This window comes from Erithacus rubecula, assembly GCF_903797595.1.
Source record: "Erithacus rubecula genome assembly, chromosome: 3".
In the NCBI taxonomy this organism is placed as follows: Eukaryota; Metazoa; Chordata; class Aves; order Passeriformes; family Muscicapidae; genus Erithacus; species Erithacus rubecula.
In genome coordinates this window covers 59,618,557-59,630,993 of record NC_136689.1, presented here as the reverse complement: position 1 = coordinate 59,630,993, position 12,437 = coordinate 59,618,557, and the positions used below count along the sequence as shown (strand labels likewise).

The 12,437-nt window shown below is 39.7% G+C and overlaps 1 protein-coding gene across 3 annotated transcripts in view; it reads left to right on the top strand.

Moving 5' to 3' along the window:
• Positions 1-12,437, top strand: part of CDKAL1 (CDKAL1 threonylcarbamoyladenosine tRNA methylthiotransferase) — a 369,457-nt gene that overhangs the window by 3,021 nt on the left and 353,999 nt on the right. For 2 of the 3 annotated variants that reach the window (XM_079302371.1, XM_079302372.1), the window contains exons 3-4: positions 340-506; positions 3,351-3,463. In XM_079302371.1, the coding sequence (XP_079158497.1) occupies positions 340-506; positions 3,351-3,463 (280 nt within the window). Of the gene's footprint in view, positions 1-317; positions 507-3,350; positions 3,464-12,437 lie in introns of all 3 variants that reach the window. The other variant, XM_079302373.1, reaches the window with a different exon arrangement.

The following is a 12,437-nucleotide window of genomic DNA, read 5'->3' as shown; positions in this document are numbered from 1 at the left end:
ATTATGATGCTGACTTGATTAAAAATGCCTGTATCTTGGATGTGCTGTGTCAGAAGAGATGGAGGGGTTTTGAATTAGGAGATGACAAAGTATAGATGATTTATAAATGAGCCCTTAAGAGTCTGTCTGGTTTGTGACTTTCTCCCTGCCTGTGTTTGAGTTATTGGGGGAAGACGGCACTCAGGAAATGTCAGTGATAGTGACTGTTTTTATGTGCTCAGTATCCTTCATATGTGTGATATATTGAGATATATCTGACTTTCCTTTATGAGAAATGTGCAGTGGATACAAATACTCAAATGCTTTCCTAATGGCAGTCTTCTCCAACACCTCTTGAAGATGCCTGCTGCCTGTGAGTCAGTGCTGGAGGATATTGAAGACATTGTGTCAGCAGAAGATTTGAAGCCACACGATCGGCACTCTGTGAGAAAGAATGTTTTCCCCAAAGTGCGAAAACGCAACTCCCAGAAAAACGTTCAGGCCGATGATGAGCCCCCAAGTGACAGGTAAAGTCTTAAAATGACCCTGTTTTGGTGCTTTTCTTGTATGTGCTTGTCAGCTTTTAAAAATAAGGTGGAAGTTTGTGTTGTCTTCATGTAAAGTCTGTGTACGAGATAAAAATAAGTGAAATAGTCCTTATAGAATGGAGAGAGATTAAATAATAAATCCAAAGCAGAATTATTTTCCTCTACGGATTTTCTATAGAAATCAGTTACCACTCAGGTTGATAATCAGGAATAATCAGACTGGAAAAATGGCTTCTGTTACTTTTTAGTTGTAAAAGATTTCTGAAAAATTGTCTGTTTAATCTTAATTACCTAAATACAATCCGAGCTTTTCAAAATGCAGTTCTGGAGTAGCCTTTTGACGTCTGAAATCAAAAACAGGAACAAAGTCATGAGAGTTGCAAAAGGGTTGGGGTTGGAAAGTCATATTTTTCAAACCCACTGTTGAGCACTGCCACAAAGTACCAGTTGGCAGGACTGACTAGGTAGTTTTTGAGTATCTACAGGAGGTGGAGATTCTACAGTCTCTCCAACTAATCTGTACCAGTTCTTGGTCATTCTTAGAGTGAAAAAGGTGTTTCCTGATGCTCAGAGGGAACCTCCCATGTTTCAGTTTGTGCTTGTTGCCTGTGATCCTGTCACTGGGCACCACTGGAAAAAATTCTGCCTCTGCCTTCTTTGCACTCTTCCTTCAGGCATTTATATATTTTGATGAGATCATCCTGAGCCTTCTCTTCTTCAGGCAGAACAGTCCCAGCACTCTGAGCCATTTCTGTTATGAGGCATGTTACAGTCCCTTCATTTTGTTGGACGTCTGTGTCTCTTTCATGGGTGCATCCTGTCAGGACCAAGGGTCTTGTGTATGCTTAGTGTACTGAACTGTTTATTCCCTGACCTGGTCTGCTTTCATGAAGGGTACATCATCCTTGCTTCAGTCTTTTAACCTGTTTTCTGCATCCTGGGTTTTACAGTGGCTGTACTTCTTGTGGGTACAGCCTGCAAGTGACATGGTGAAACTTCTTTTGAACTTGCTGTTTTATTTCAGTGCAAATAGTATGCAATAAGCACAAAATGCATCTTTGCATTTTTCCTGCTTGTGATTTCCATAAGAAAAGATTCAACTTTCTGCTGCAGTGGAATTGATTAGAGTATAGGTCAACTCAGTTATTGATTATAGTTTCTACTGCAGATCTGGGCCTTTTTTTTTTTTTTTTTTCACACATTGATTTCAAGTTGGTGGATAAAATTTCCCTGGGTGATAAAGATGAAAATAAATTCTGTACAGAAATTTAATTTCTTGTGGAGAAATAAAATTCTGGGTTTTCACTGCCATTCTAAAGATATTTTTTAAACATAACAATGCATCTTTATCTGCATGCCCCTAAAAGTGCATTGGCCCTTTCTGCCAGGGATGTATGGACAGCTGAACTGGTGCTCTCTAGGTACTTCATACCAAGTACTTCATTCCCCAAAATGTTCAGGTACTATATATTCTCTAGCAGGCTGTGTTTTAGTGTTTTGTACCCAAGAAAGCACATTGAACATGTGTTGTTTAGACAGCAGGAAGTCTAAATACCCTGTGTTTACAGTTAATGATCATTAATGTTCCATCAACAAATTTCTATTTTTAGCTAGGGGAAGTGTCTGTTGAAAAAAGAAGCCTGGAGGGGGAGGGGAAGAAGAAAAAGAACTGTAGGCAGGGTGCAGTATTGTGTTCCAGGATGTGTGGTGTTCTTGTACTGGCATCTTTAGCTCATTGGCAGTTATCCCAGGAATTTCAATGAGAGCTTCTTACAGAACTTTTTGTTGATTTTTGGAGCCTTTTATGTGCTAGCTCCACACTGCCTGTCTGCCATGCTGCTTCTGTAGCCTGGAAAGGTTGGATGGGGGCTTTCTGCTGTTCGTGTGGCTGGTGGCCATCAAGTTAATTTATAGAGCTGGCTTGTGTGGAGGGAACTACAGTCAATGCATGCCATAATATTGAAAGGTTGCAGTTTGTTTGCTGGTGGGCTAATTTCAGTGCTGTCATTTGATTGTCACTATGATACGATAATTTTGAGGAAGTTGGGGAGTTTAAAGTTTGGGAGTTTTTTTTGTGTGTGTTTATTTGTATGTTTTGTTGGGGTTTTGGTTGTTGTTTTAACATAACTGCAGTGTACTGAATCTGTTGTTATCCTACAGCTCCTGCACCTTCTTCATGCTGAAACATTTTTCTTGCTAGTTGTGGTGGATTGACTCTACCACAAGGGACAGAACTGGAAGAGTAAAAGTGAGAAAACTTGTGGGTTGAGATGAAGACAGATAAAGAGAAGGAAGGAGCAGGGAAAAACCCCAAGTGATGCAAAAGCAGCCATTTGCCTCCTCCCACAAGCAGACTGGTACCCAAGTAGTCTCAGAACAATGGTTATTTTGGAAGGACCAAACCCACAGCTTTTATTGCTGAACATGATGTCATCTGGAATGAATTATCCTGTTGGTCAGCTATTCTGTTCATGTTCCTCCCAACCTGTCGTCCATCTGCAGCCTGCTTGTGGCAGGATGGGGCACAGTGGGAAACAAGCAAGAGCTGTTAAATGACAGTTGAAACTCCAGTGTGTTAACACTGTTACAGTCACAAAACACAGCCCTATATGGGTTTTTGCTACTCTATCCCAGCAAGACCTAATACCCATTACACTAAAATCACATAATTACTGTTTTTCCTCAGCTATTTTGGTGTTGTTACTGTTTGTGTTGCTAATTTTATGTTTGAAGAATTACATTTCATTCAGTCAGTTCAGTGGGCTTAAAGGGGAAGCTTGTTTATCATTTAACTTGGGTTTCTCATTCGTTTTTACTTGACAGCATTATTCCTGGTGTTCAGAAAATCTGGATTCGTACATGGGGATGTTCTCACAATAATTCAGATGGTGAATACATGGCTGGACAGCTTGCTGCATATGGATACAAAATTACAGGTAACAGTATGAGAGCCCTGTTATTCAGTTTTTCTGGGGTGAATGTTCAGAGCTGTCAACCTGTCATCAGATGTTTTCAGTCATAATTATGCTTTTAAAAATCCCCTTCTGATTCCTTTCTGATCTGAAGGTGAGGAGGTAAAGTGTTTTCTTGGCATTAAGCAGAGTGTTTACAGGATGAGTGGTTTCAGAATGGTTAGATTTTCTTCATAGGGCATATGTCAGATGTAATTCAGTGCCTTTTTTGGACATTTTACTTACTAAATGGAGTTGAAAATTTTCATAAGAGTGGATGGAATATATATTGATTCTTGTTTTTTTAACTGTAATTGGTGGGATGCAAGGGGAAGAGGGAGAGAGGCGGTGTAGTTCACTTGGTGATGTCTGTGTTTGCACTGCAGCAGAGGTGGTCTACTCCAGGTAAATGATCTTTTGTTTCAGGAGAGATGATCAGTATGATGGAGGTGGGATGATACAGGATTGTACCTTGTAGGTTCCAAAAAGCTGAGAATGCTATTTCTCCTACCCTTCCAAATATTTTAAAAATCTTCCTGTCATCTTGTTCTGCCTCCCCAGTCCTGGAAATACCCCCAAACTTGTGTTTATGCTGCCCACATTTCATCTCCTTAATGCAAAATATGCTGACAAAAAAGTTGACAAGTTTTTACACAAGGAATTTTACAAAATAATACCATGTTTCAGTAGACAAGTATTATCTGAGTATTTTGTGTAGCTTTTGACTAGTTAAAATAGAAACTTATATTTTATTATTAATTCAAGTTCAGGTGTGTCTTGCACCTTAACTTGTATATTGAAAGACTATAGTTGTCTGTTCTGATATTTTTCTAGAAACAATCCTGATTTCAAAAGAAGGGCTGTTTCTTTTCTTGAACATGTAATGATACTGTTAAACAGTTGCATCTCATTTTCCTTTATTGCTGTTGATCTTTCTTACATAGAAATAAGACACTGAATTATTCAAGTTCTGAACTATTTTAGAGAACCCAGGTGTTTATTAGATTAGTAGTACAACACTGGAGTAGGTATGCTCTTTCCACAGACAAATGGAGTGCTGGTCCAAAAACCTTATTTGTGGCAGCTGTTTGCATAAGATTGCAAATATGTTCTCATTGTGGCTTTCTTAAATTTAATTCCTCTTTACCTCAGTTGTTCTAATGCATATTATTCCAGAAGGTACTTTTGGCTTGTCAAGATTCAGGTGGCTGTTCTGTGCTTTTGGAATTTTACTGGGAAAGATGTAGGAAAGATGAGAATGCAGTGAATGAAGGAACTACCTTAAATTTTTGATACTTTATCCTGTTAGGAAATTACTGTTTATAACATTAGAATAGAAGTAAGTCTACATCTAGAATCTGAAATTGAGAACTAAAAACTAACAAAAGTTGCAGTTGCTGGGAGAGGAGTTCCAGAGTAATTTTGGTAGTTGTACATGAAATTGGCCTCTAGTTTGTAGTCATTATGAAATCTAAGTCTTGATTTGGTTTATGTTAATGTATGTACATGCATTAAATGGAACAAACAAAAAAGCCTCAATACTAGGTGATAGGCAGAAATTATGCACTGTAGTTTCTTCTTTTTGAAATTAAGTAATTCTTGTCAATCTGTTCTTGAAGAAGGCACGTTTGGCTTTTTTTATATAAAGTCATCTGGGAAGTTCAGAGAGAATGCCAAATAGTGATTTAATCTTTTTGTCCATTGCAGTGAAGCAGCTACTCCGTAATTGTAACTGTTGCTTAATTTGATCCAAATGTCAAACATTTCTTGAAATTAATTTTAATGCTGTTTATGCTATGCAGAAAATAAGAAGAAAATGTTTTGCATGAGCTGTTCTGTAAATCAATCCCTGTGTTGTTGGAATTTGTTAGTTTTATGTAAAACTGTTACAGTCTTGGGGAAAAGATAGAAATACTAAGATGAAAGATTGTCTACTGTCACAGTATCTTGGACAGCTATTACTTGAAGTGTTTAACCTATTTCCTTTATGTTCCTAAAGTTTTGAGACAATGCTTTCTGTAAAGATGTTGGCATAAAGTTCTAGCTTTAGAAAATAGGATGTGAGCTTTACTTGTAGTTATTGTTCCATTATGAAGGAGTCAAGCACTGTTTCTAGTGTCTTCTGTCTAATTGCAATGTTGGAAAAAAACAGAAGGAGGAAAAGCAGCATCAGACAGACTCCTATTGCTAACTGGAAGTTGTAACAATGCAACCTGCCTTACAAGTTGACTTACCTGAAACTGAACATAGATATAATGTCCTCCTTGCTTTTCACTTGTTTCAAAAGTGTTCTTTCTGTACAAGCACCCTTTGTTGCTTCCAGGAGTGTCTATATCCAAAGGTGAAAACTGAAGGCTGTGCTTTCACAGCAAAGATTGCCTCTGTCTGGGGAGAGACTAGAGTGTGAATCAGCAATATACAGATACTGCAATAACTGCAATGGTGATTAAAAGTCAGGGACTGCATCAGCTTAAAAATAGGCAAAGGGAAACTAGCAGAAGAGCTGAACCTATTTTTGAATCTGCTTTTGCAGTGTGAAGGTAGGCAGCATTCTGAACAAATCTTGCATACCATCCTGTGGGAAGACAAAGCTCCTTTGTGAGCCTGAGCCACATAGAAATGTGTGGACCAGCTGCTATCAGTGTAGGGCTGTACATGGGTACTTGTTCATATTCTGAAACAGTGTAGCTGATGGTGGTTTTACTGGTTCTAAAACTGGTTTTGGTTTCTTGGCAGCATGACTTACTGTATAGTTTAGACATGCCTGCAGACCTGCTGGAGTGCTCCCTGTGAGATACGCCCTGGAGGAAGAAACTCTCATGGTACAGACGAGTGATGCCTGCTGTGAAAAACAGGAAGTGGGCGAACTGGGAGCTTTCTAATATTGTGAGCAAGATTTTTGTTTGGGAAGGGAGTTCAGTATGTTTGCCATGTAGCTGCACTTGCAATCTGAAAAATGGAACTGCACTCGTGTAGTCAGACATAGAATGCTTTGATTTCTCAAGTGGGTAGTTGTATTCACATATGTTGACATCTATATGTTTCTCATTCTGTGGAATTAATGGGTTTTATCCCAGCTTTGAATGCATTTTGATGGATCAAGACATTATGCTTGTTATTTTGTACAGATTGCTTCTGGCTCAGGGCTGTTCAGGTTCAAAGCATTCCCTCCTCAGCCACTGCAAAACATGCTGGGGGCAGAAAAGGCATTGCTAGTAACTTAGAAATAACAGAAAAATGAACACTAACTTTTTATTTTATGAAGATGAAGGAAAGACTTATTAAACATTCAGTGGGGCTAAACCAGTCGCAGTTTATCTGGACTACACTTTTGTGGATTTTATGAGTAAATGCTAGCAGACATACTCCTCCTCTAGCACAGGATTCTACAAACAGGAATTGTTTCTGCTAATTCAGTGGGCTTGGCTTTGATGTGGCACTTAGAAACTGGGTTATGTTGCAGACCTTTAGCTTTACTTGTGCAGTTTTAGACTAGTCTAAATTTAGTTCAGGCATCCTAGTCACTGTCTTAGAAATTTCTTCTAAAAGTGTTGGATGGAAAGTTGCTGTGTGGATATGCATTATTGTGTTTAGTTGGCAGGACTTGTATCAGTGAGACTTGCCAATTCTTACTGAATCTTAGTGTTTATAGTCCAAGTTATATGTCTTACAGTTCTGTAACTCCCTGTGCAGAGAATTTATGCATTTCTCTAAAGCAAATATCAAATAATATATTGAAATCCTATTTAAGAAATTATCTGGGTTTTTTTGCCTCTTCTACTTGTTAATTTTCTCAACACTTCTCAGTTTTGCTTACCAGTGGATATAACTAAGGTATCATTAAGGTTCCCCATCTCCTTAAACAGCACATTTGAATACAAGAAAAAAGGATGAAGAAAAGGAAGAAAATGCGATCTCCTTAAGACCTCACGTTGAAAAGAAGACAGGTGTAAAAGGAAAGAGTTCCTGTTCTGTTGAAAAGCAGATGAGGTGCTACAATCTAAAATGGACTTCAGCAAAGGCATTGTCTCATGTTCATTGTGTTGCATAAGCCATGCTTGTATAGACTTTGGCCATCCCCACACAGATGCAGCAAAGCATGCTGCAGCATGAGTTTTATTCATCCAAGTCAAAATAAAAGAAATTACTAAGACTCTACAGGTATTGATTCATGGGTTGTGAATCACTTCAGAATCTGGTCCTTTGTTTCAAGTGTTGTTTTAAAAGTACTTTTGTACTACACAATAAAATTTTAATACTAGATTTTGATTTATTTCATTGTTTTAAAGTAGAGATCTCTTTAATAGGTTAGTGTATTGTTAAAATAAGCTCTCTGCAGCCTGCATAGTGGTTGATGAAGTATTTTGACTAAGATCTCTGCTGGTTTCCAGTGAAGTATTTTGACTAAGATCTCTGCTGGTTTCCAGTATATGCTTTTAGTTGCTCATAATCAGCAGTTGGTCTTTCCCTTTTTTGCTCTCAACCCTGCTGTTAATGCTCACCTGTTCCTTCATAAGTATCATGAAAAATGGTAATGACTACTGTGTAATTTTTGGGGTGGGCCATCCTCATTGTGAGGTACTTTTAGTATTCTTTATTAAGCTAAAAGACAGATCTTTATTAGCTGCTCATTAAGTGCCTTATCGGTCAGAGAAGTCAAGGTTAGTGCTTGTGTTTGGATTTGTACTTCCAAATCATTGTGAGTGCAGTGCCATTTTAGAAAAAAAATGATAATTTGCAATCTTTTCTCAAGGGACAGGGTATGCATGGTGTGTGCTTAAATATGGAAAATACCCCACACTGCTTTTCTGCTGATGACAGGTGTTTTCTCTACAGTACTGCAGTCATGAAACTGAAGCAGCTGAGCAATGGACAAAAGTGAACAGAGATGTAAATTCTGTTGTTTTGTACTCTTGCTGAAGAATTCCCCTGTTGTCTATAACTTGTAGAGTCACAGCCCAGTATAATTTTTGCATTGCTTGATAACCTTACTGGCATACCTGTTCTGCCACAGATTCCTCTTTCAGATTAGGGCTGACTCGGGATGTAAAAGCTTTTGGATGTTGATACTGAGTGAGACAGTAAACTTATTTCTGTACCTGTTGTCTTGAGATAATTGCCTTACAGTTCCAGCAATGCAGATTCCTGCTATTAGGAGATTGGAGTTCCTGCAAATTAGTTTGTTTTGTGTGGTCATTCTTGGTGCTCTGGTTTGAAAAGTGTGCTCTGACATACAGTTAGTATGGGAGTACTTTAGATGTGGGGATGGAGGTTTTCTTCTTTTTAAAATCTGAAACTTTTACGATGAGATGGTTAGGAGGATGAGGAGAGAGGGTGAAATGGGAAGAAAACAGGTGAGGCTCAAGGGATGCAGCAGATGGAGTTGCACAACTGTAGACGATCAAGATTTCACAGTTCTTTGGAAGGAACAGATAATACCCAGTGCATCCAGAAGTGTCCTGTGGGACAGTGAGTCTGGATATTGTTGGGACGGTTTCTTGCAGTGTGGAGTTCATACAGCATCGTGCTGTGACTCATCTGCAGCACTGCATGTTCCCTAGGTCTCTGTAAACTAACGTATAATTGTGGTTTTGGCAGCTGCGTATTACTGCTCCAGTGTTCCCTGTAAAACTTCCTAACCCGTGTGTGGCTGCACTTCTGTTACTTATCACTTCTGGCTTGTAGCACAGAGCGAGATATGCGACCTCTTTGCGGTGAGGTTTTCCTACCTCGGCTTCCTCAGGATCAGCTTCTTATTCCTGTTGGGCAACTTTCTGTTAAGTGGGGAGTCCAGCTTTGAGGATGTTGTCTCTGTTACAGGATAGAACTCCCGAGTTCTCAAACTGGGATATGTTTCCCTTGTTTATGGAGGAAATAGATAAGAGCTGGAGTCTGTTTTCTCCTCATAGTGGCATCACTGCCATGAGCACTTAATATGAAAAGTGTGTACTGTCTTTCTCCTCTTTAAAATTGTCTATTTATCTGTGAGTGCCTTTTTGTTTGTTTGTGTTTGTTTTCTGCTTTCAGTGTTTTTATTTCACAGTCATAGGGCAGGCAGCTGAAAGTTAGGATTTACTGTGCTCTTTAGCATGCTCTCATGTGCACACTATCTTCAGAGACACTTGTAGAGAGCTCACATAGGCAAATTTAAGCATGCACAACATGTTTAGGGTTAATCCTAGTGACAGAGCATTGGCTGCATGCTCTGGTGGTTTCCAATGGAGTTCAGTTCTGGTAATGCAGAATTTCATGTAATCCAGAAGAATGAATTTGAAAAGGATTGAACCATGAAAGGTAAATTTCATCTCCTGGTAACATCCATTCTCCTATGTGGAATATGTCCCTGTAGTAGATGGTTCAGCAATTGGCAAATGAAGCATAAATAGCAGTGATGAAGTGAGTTCAACATAAACACCCAGATGATGAGGAACTTTGTAAGGTGCTCTACAGAGACGTTAGTTTCACATGTCTCATGGTTCTTCATGCTAAAGGAAAATTTATAGTAGATTTATAAAATCTAATGGGAGAACAGACTATTTTTTAATAACCTGAAGAGATTTCTTTGACCATATACTCAGAGGTACAAGCAGCATTATATTTTGATCTGGAACATTTGTAGGAGCACTTGAAAAGGATGTGCTTGTTAGCCTGGATGACTGGGGAGTAGTGGTGGAGGGTTCATGTTCACTGCAGGCTCTCGCTTCAGTTTGACTACAGTCTCATTTGCTAGAAAGGATGAAGCTTAGCTGCCAGTGAGGGCAGAGTTCTCTGAACTTGTCAGGGTCACAGCTTTGCATTAAGATGCTTTAATATATTTTGGGAATGCTTTTTTCTCAGTTGCAGTGCGGATGCCTCCCATGTGTGAATTGCTGTAAGAACAAGGCAAGCCTGGATGAGTTGCTTTCTGGCTTGTTGCTTTTAAGAATTTTGAATGTAGCACAACTCGAACTGTTCTGTGTCTCCAAACACAGAATGTTAATCTGTGTTCTCCCTCTGTTAGGCCTGAGGGCATACTAAGAGACAAGACTGCTGTGTGATTATGGAGGCTGACTGGAGACAGTAGGAATGCACTAAAACAGATAATAGACACAAATTGGTTTTGGTGCTTTTCCTCATTGATGGGAGCAAATAAAGACAGACGGGGGGAAAAAAGAGAGAGAGAGAGAAAAGGACTATCTGACTGAGTGTAATTTTTTTTTCCTTCTTCATGGCTGGCTTTGGTCATGTTCAGGTAAGCCTGGTAAGTGATTCCGTGTCTCTCAGGTGTTAAAACAGGTCCTGTCGCTGAGTGAACAAGTAGTGAAACATGTAGCAATTTTTCATCTCGATTTTCATCTCATCCCTGGAGTGTGTCTGCTGCTGTTTTATTAGCTCATCTGTGTTTTTAATTTATGCGGGTTTTTTTCTGATTATACAGCCCCGTGTCTCCTCAGGCCCGCTCAGCCGTATGTGCGAGTTTGGACATTACCCTGCTGGTTTCTTTCAAAAACAGTGTTTACGCAGTGGTCACGCACACACACTGGGATAAGGTAACGGGTGAAGTATAGTTAGCGAGTGAAATAGCGGAGTCTCTTTTAGCCGGAGCCGGTTTGAGAGGCAGGGCGCGGTGGTGCCGTGCCGGGAGGGGGCAGCAGTGCCTAAGGAGAGCCGGGCCGGGCGGGCTCCGCAATTCCCGGCGCTGCTGCGGCAGCGGGCGCCTCTGCCAGGGACTGAACTGCTGCCCTTCGGGCTACCCGCTCTCATCCTGATCGCGGGTGTAGCCGGCAGCTGTGTTTTGTGTTTTGTACTTCTGCTTTGTCCCGAGAGTTGTGCCACTTCTAACTTCTGTTATGTTTTGTGTTGGACTCGGTTTCCCTTCTAGAGAGTCTGTGCTAAGGAGATGAGATTCGTCAAGTGTCATTGCCTAAATGCACCTTTCTGAAGAACTGTTACATTTTGAGGCACTTTTTCCTTTATGTTTGCTGCTCTGGGTAGGGTGGGTTGCTTTTATATATGGACTTCTCTTTGAAACATTATTTGAGCAGTATGCTTATAAAGATCAACATTACTCTATGTATTTCACCAAGACACAAAAACTAAGGACTGGTGAACAAACACTACTTGTTGAAATGCATAACTACAGCATAAATAAAACTGTGAGTGTAAAGGCAGATGATGTTCAGGCTGGACATCAGTAGTTAATTGTTTGGGTGCCTAACAGCTTGTTAGGGCTAGCATTTGGTTACATCTTGTCACTACTTTGGTGCTATCCTAAATTTCCAAAGCTAGCTTTTTCTTTTGTTCAGGCAAATTCTAAACAAATATACAGGTTGTGATTTAATGTGTTTTTTGAGGGAAAATGCCTTCTGCTGTGAATAAACATCCTAAGTTGACTGTGGGTAAGGCCTAGCTCTGTACTTATCTTGTGTATTTTGTGTGCTTAACTTAAGGTTTATGGAAGTACTTTTTTTTTTTTTTAATTCATTCATGTTGACTGCATATAATTTTCTTGAACTTATGTTCAGGAACCTCTGGGTTGTATAATTTTCCTGCTTTTTCCATCTAAATATTTTAAATTTAGTTTTGTAAAACCTTTTGTTGTGAATGATGTTTGAAATAGTGGAGACAAACAAACTGTCAAAGGACAGTCTGTCTCTTGTCCCTCTTGGGGCAGTAGAACTGTGCCCTGAGAGGCCCTTGGATTAGCAGGGAAGGAGCTGTGTGATAGTGAAATGACATTGTGGTGCCATCTGAAGCAAAGCTGGAGCAGACTGCCATGTGAGCTCTATCCTCCTTGTGGTGTTCGTGGAATAGCCATTCAGTCCTGGTCTTCTCTGATGTTGCTGTACTCCAAAGCCTAGTTTGAAATCAAGCAAGTTATGCTCAGGCTCATAATGTTTCACAGAAACTAAGTAATTATTTGGTCTCAGCCATACTAGATAGATAGTGAGCCCTCTCACCTGAGAGAAGTGGTAATGCT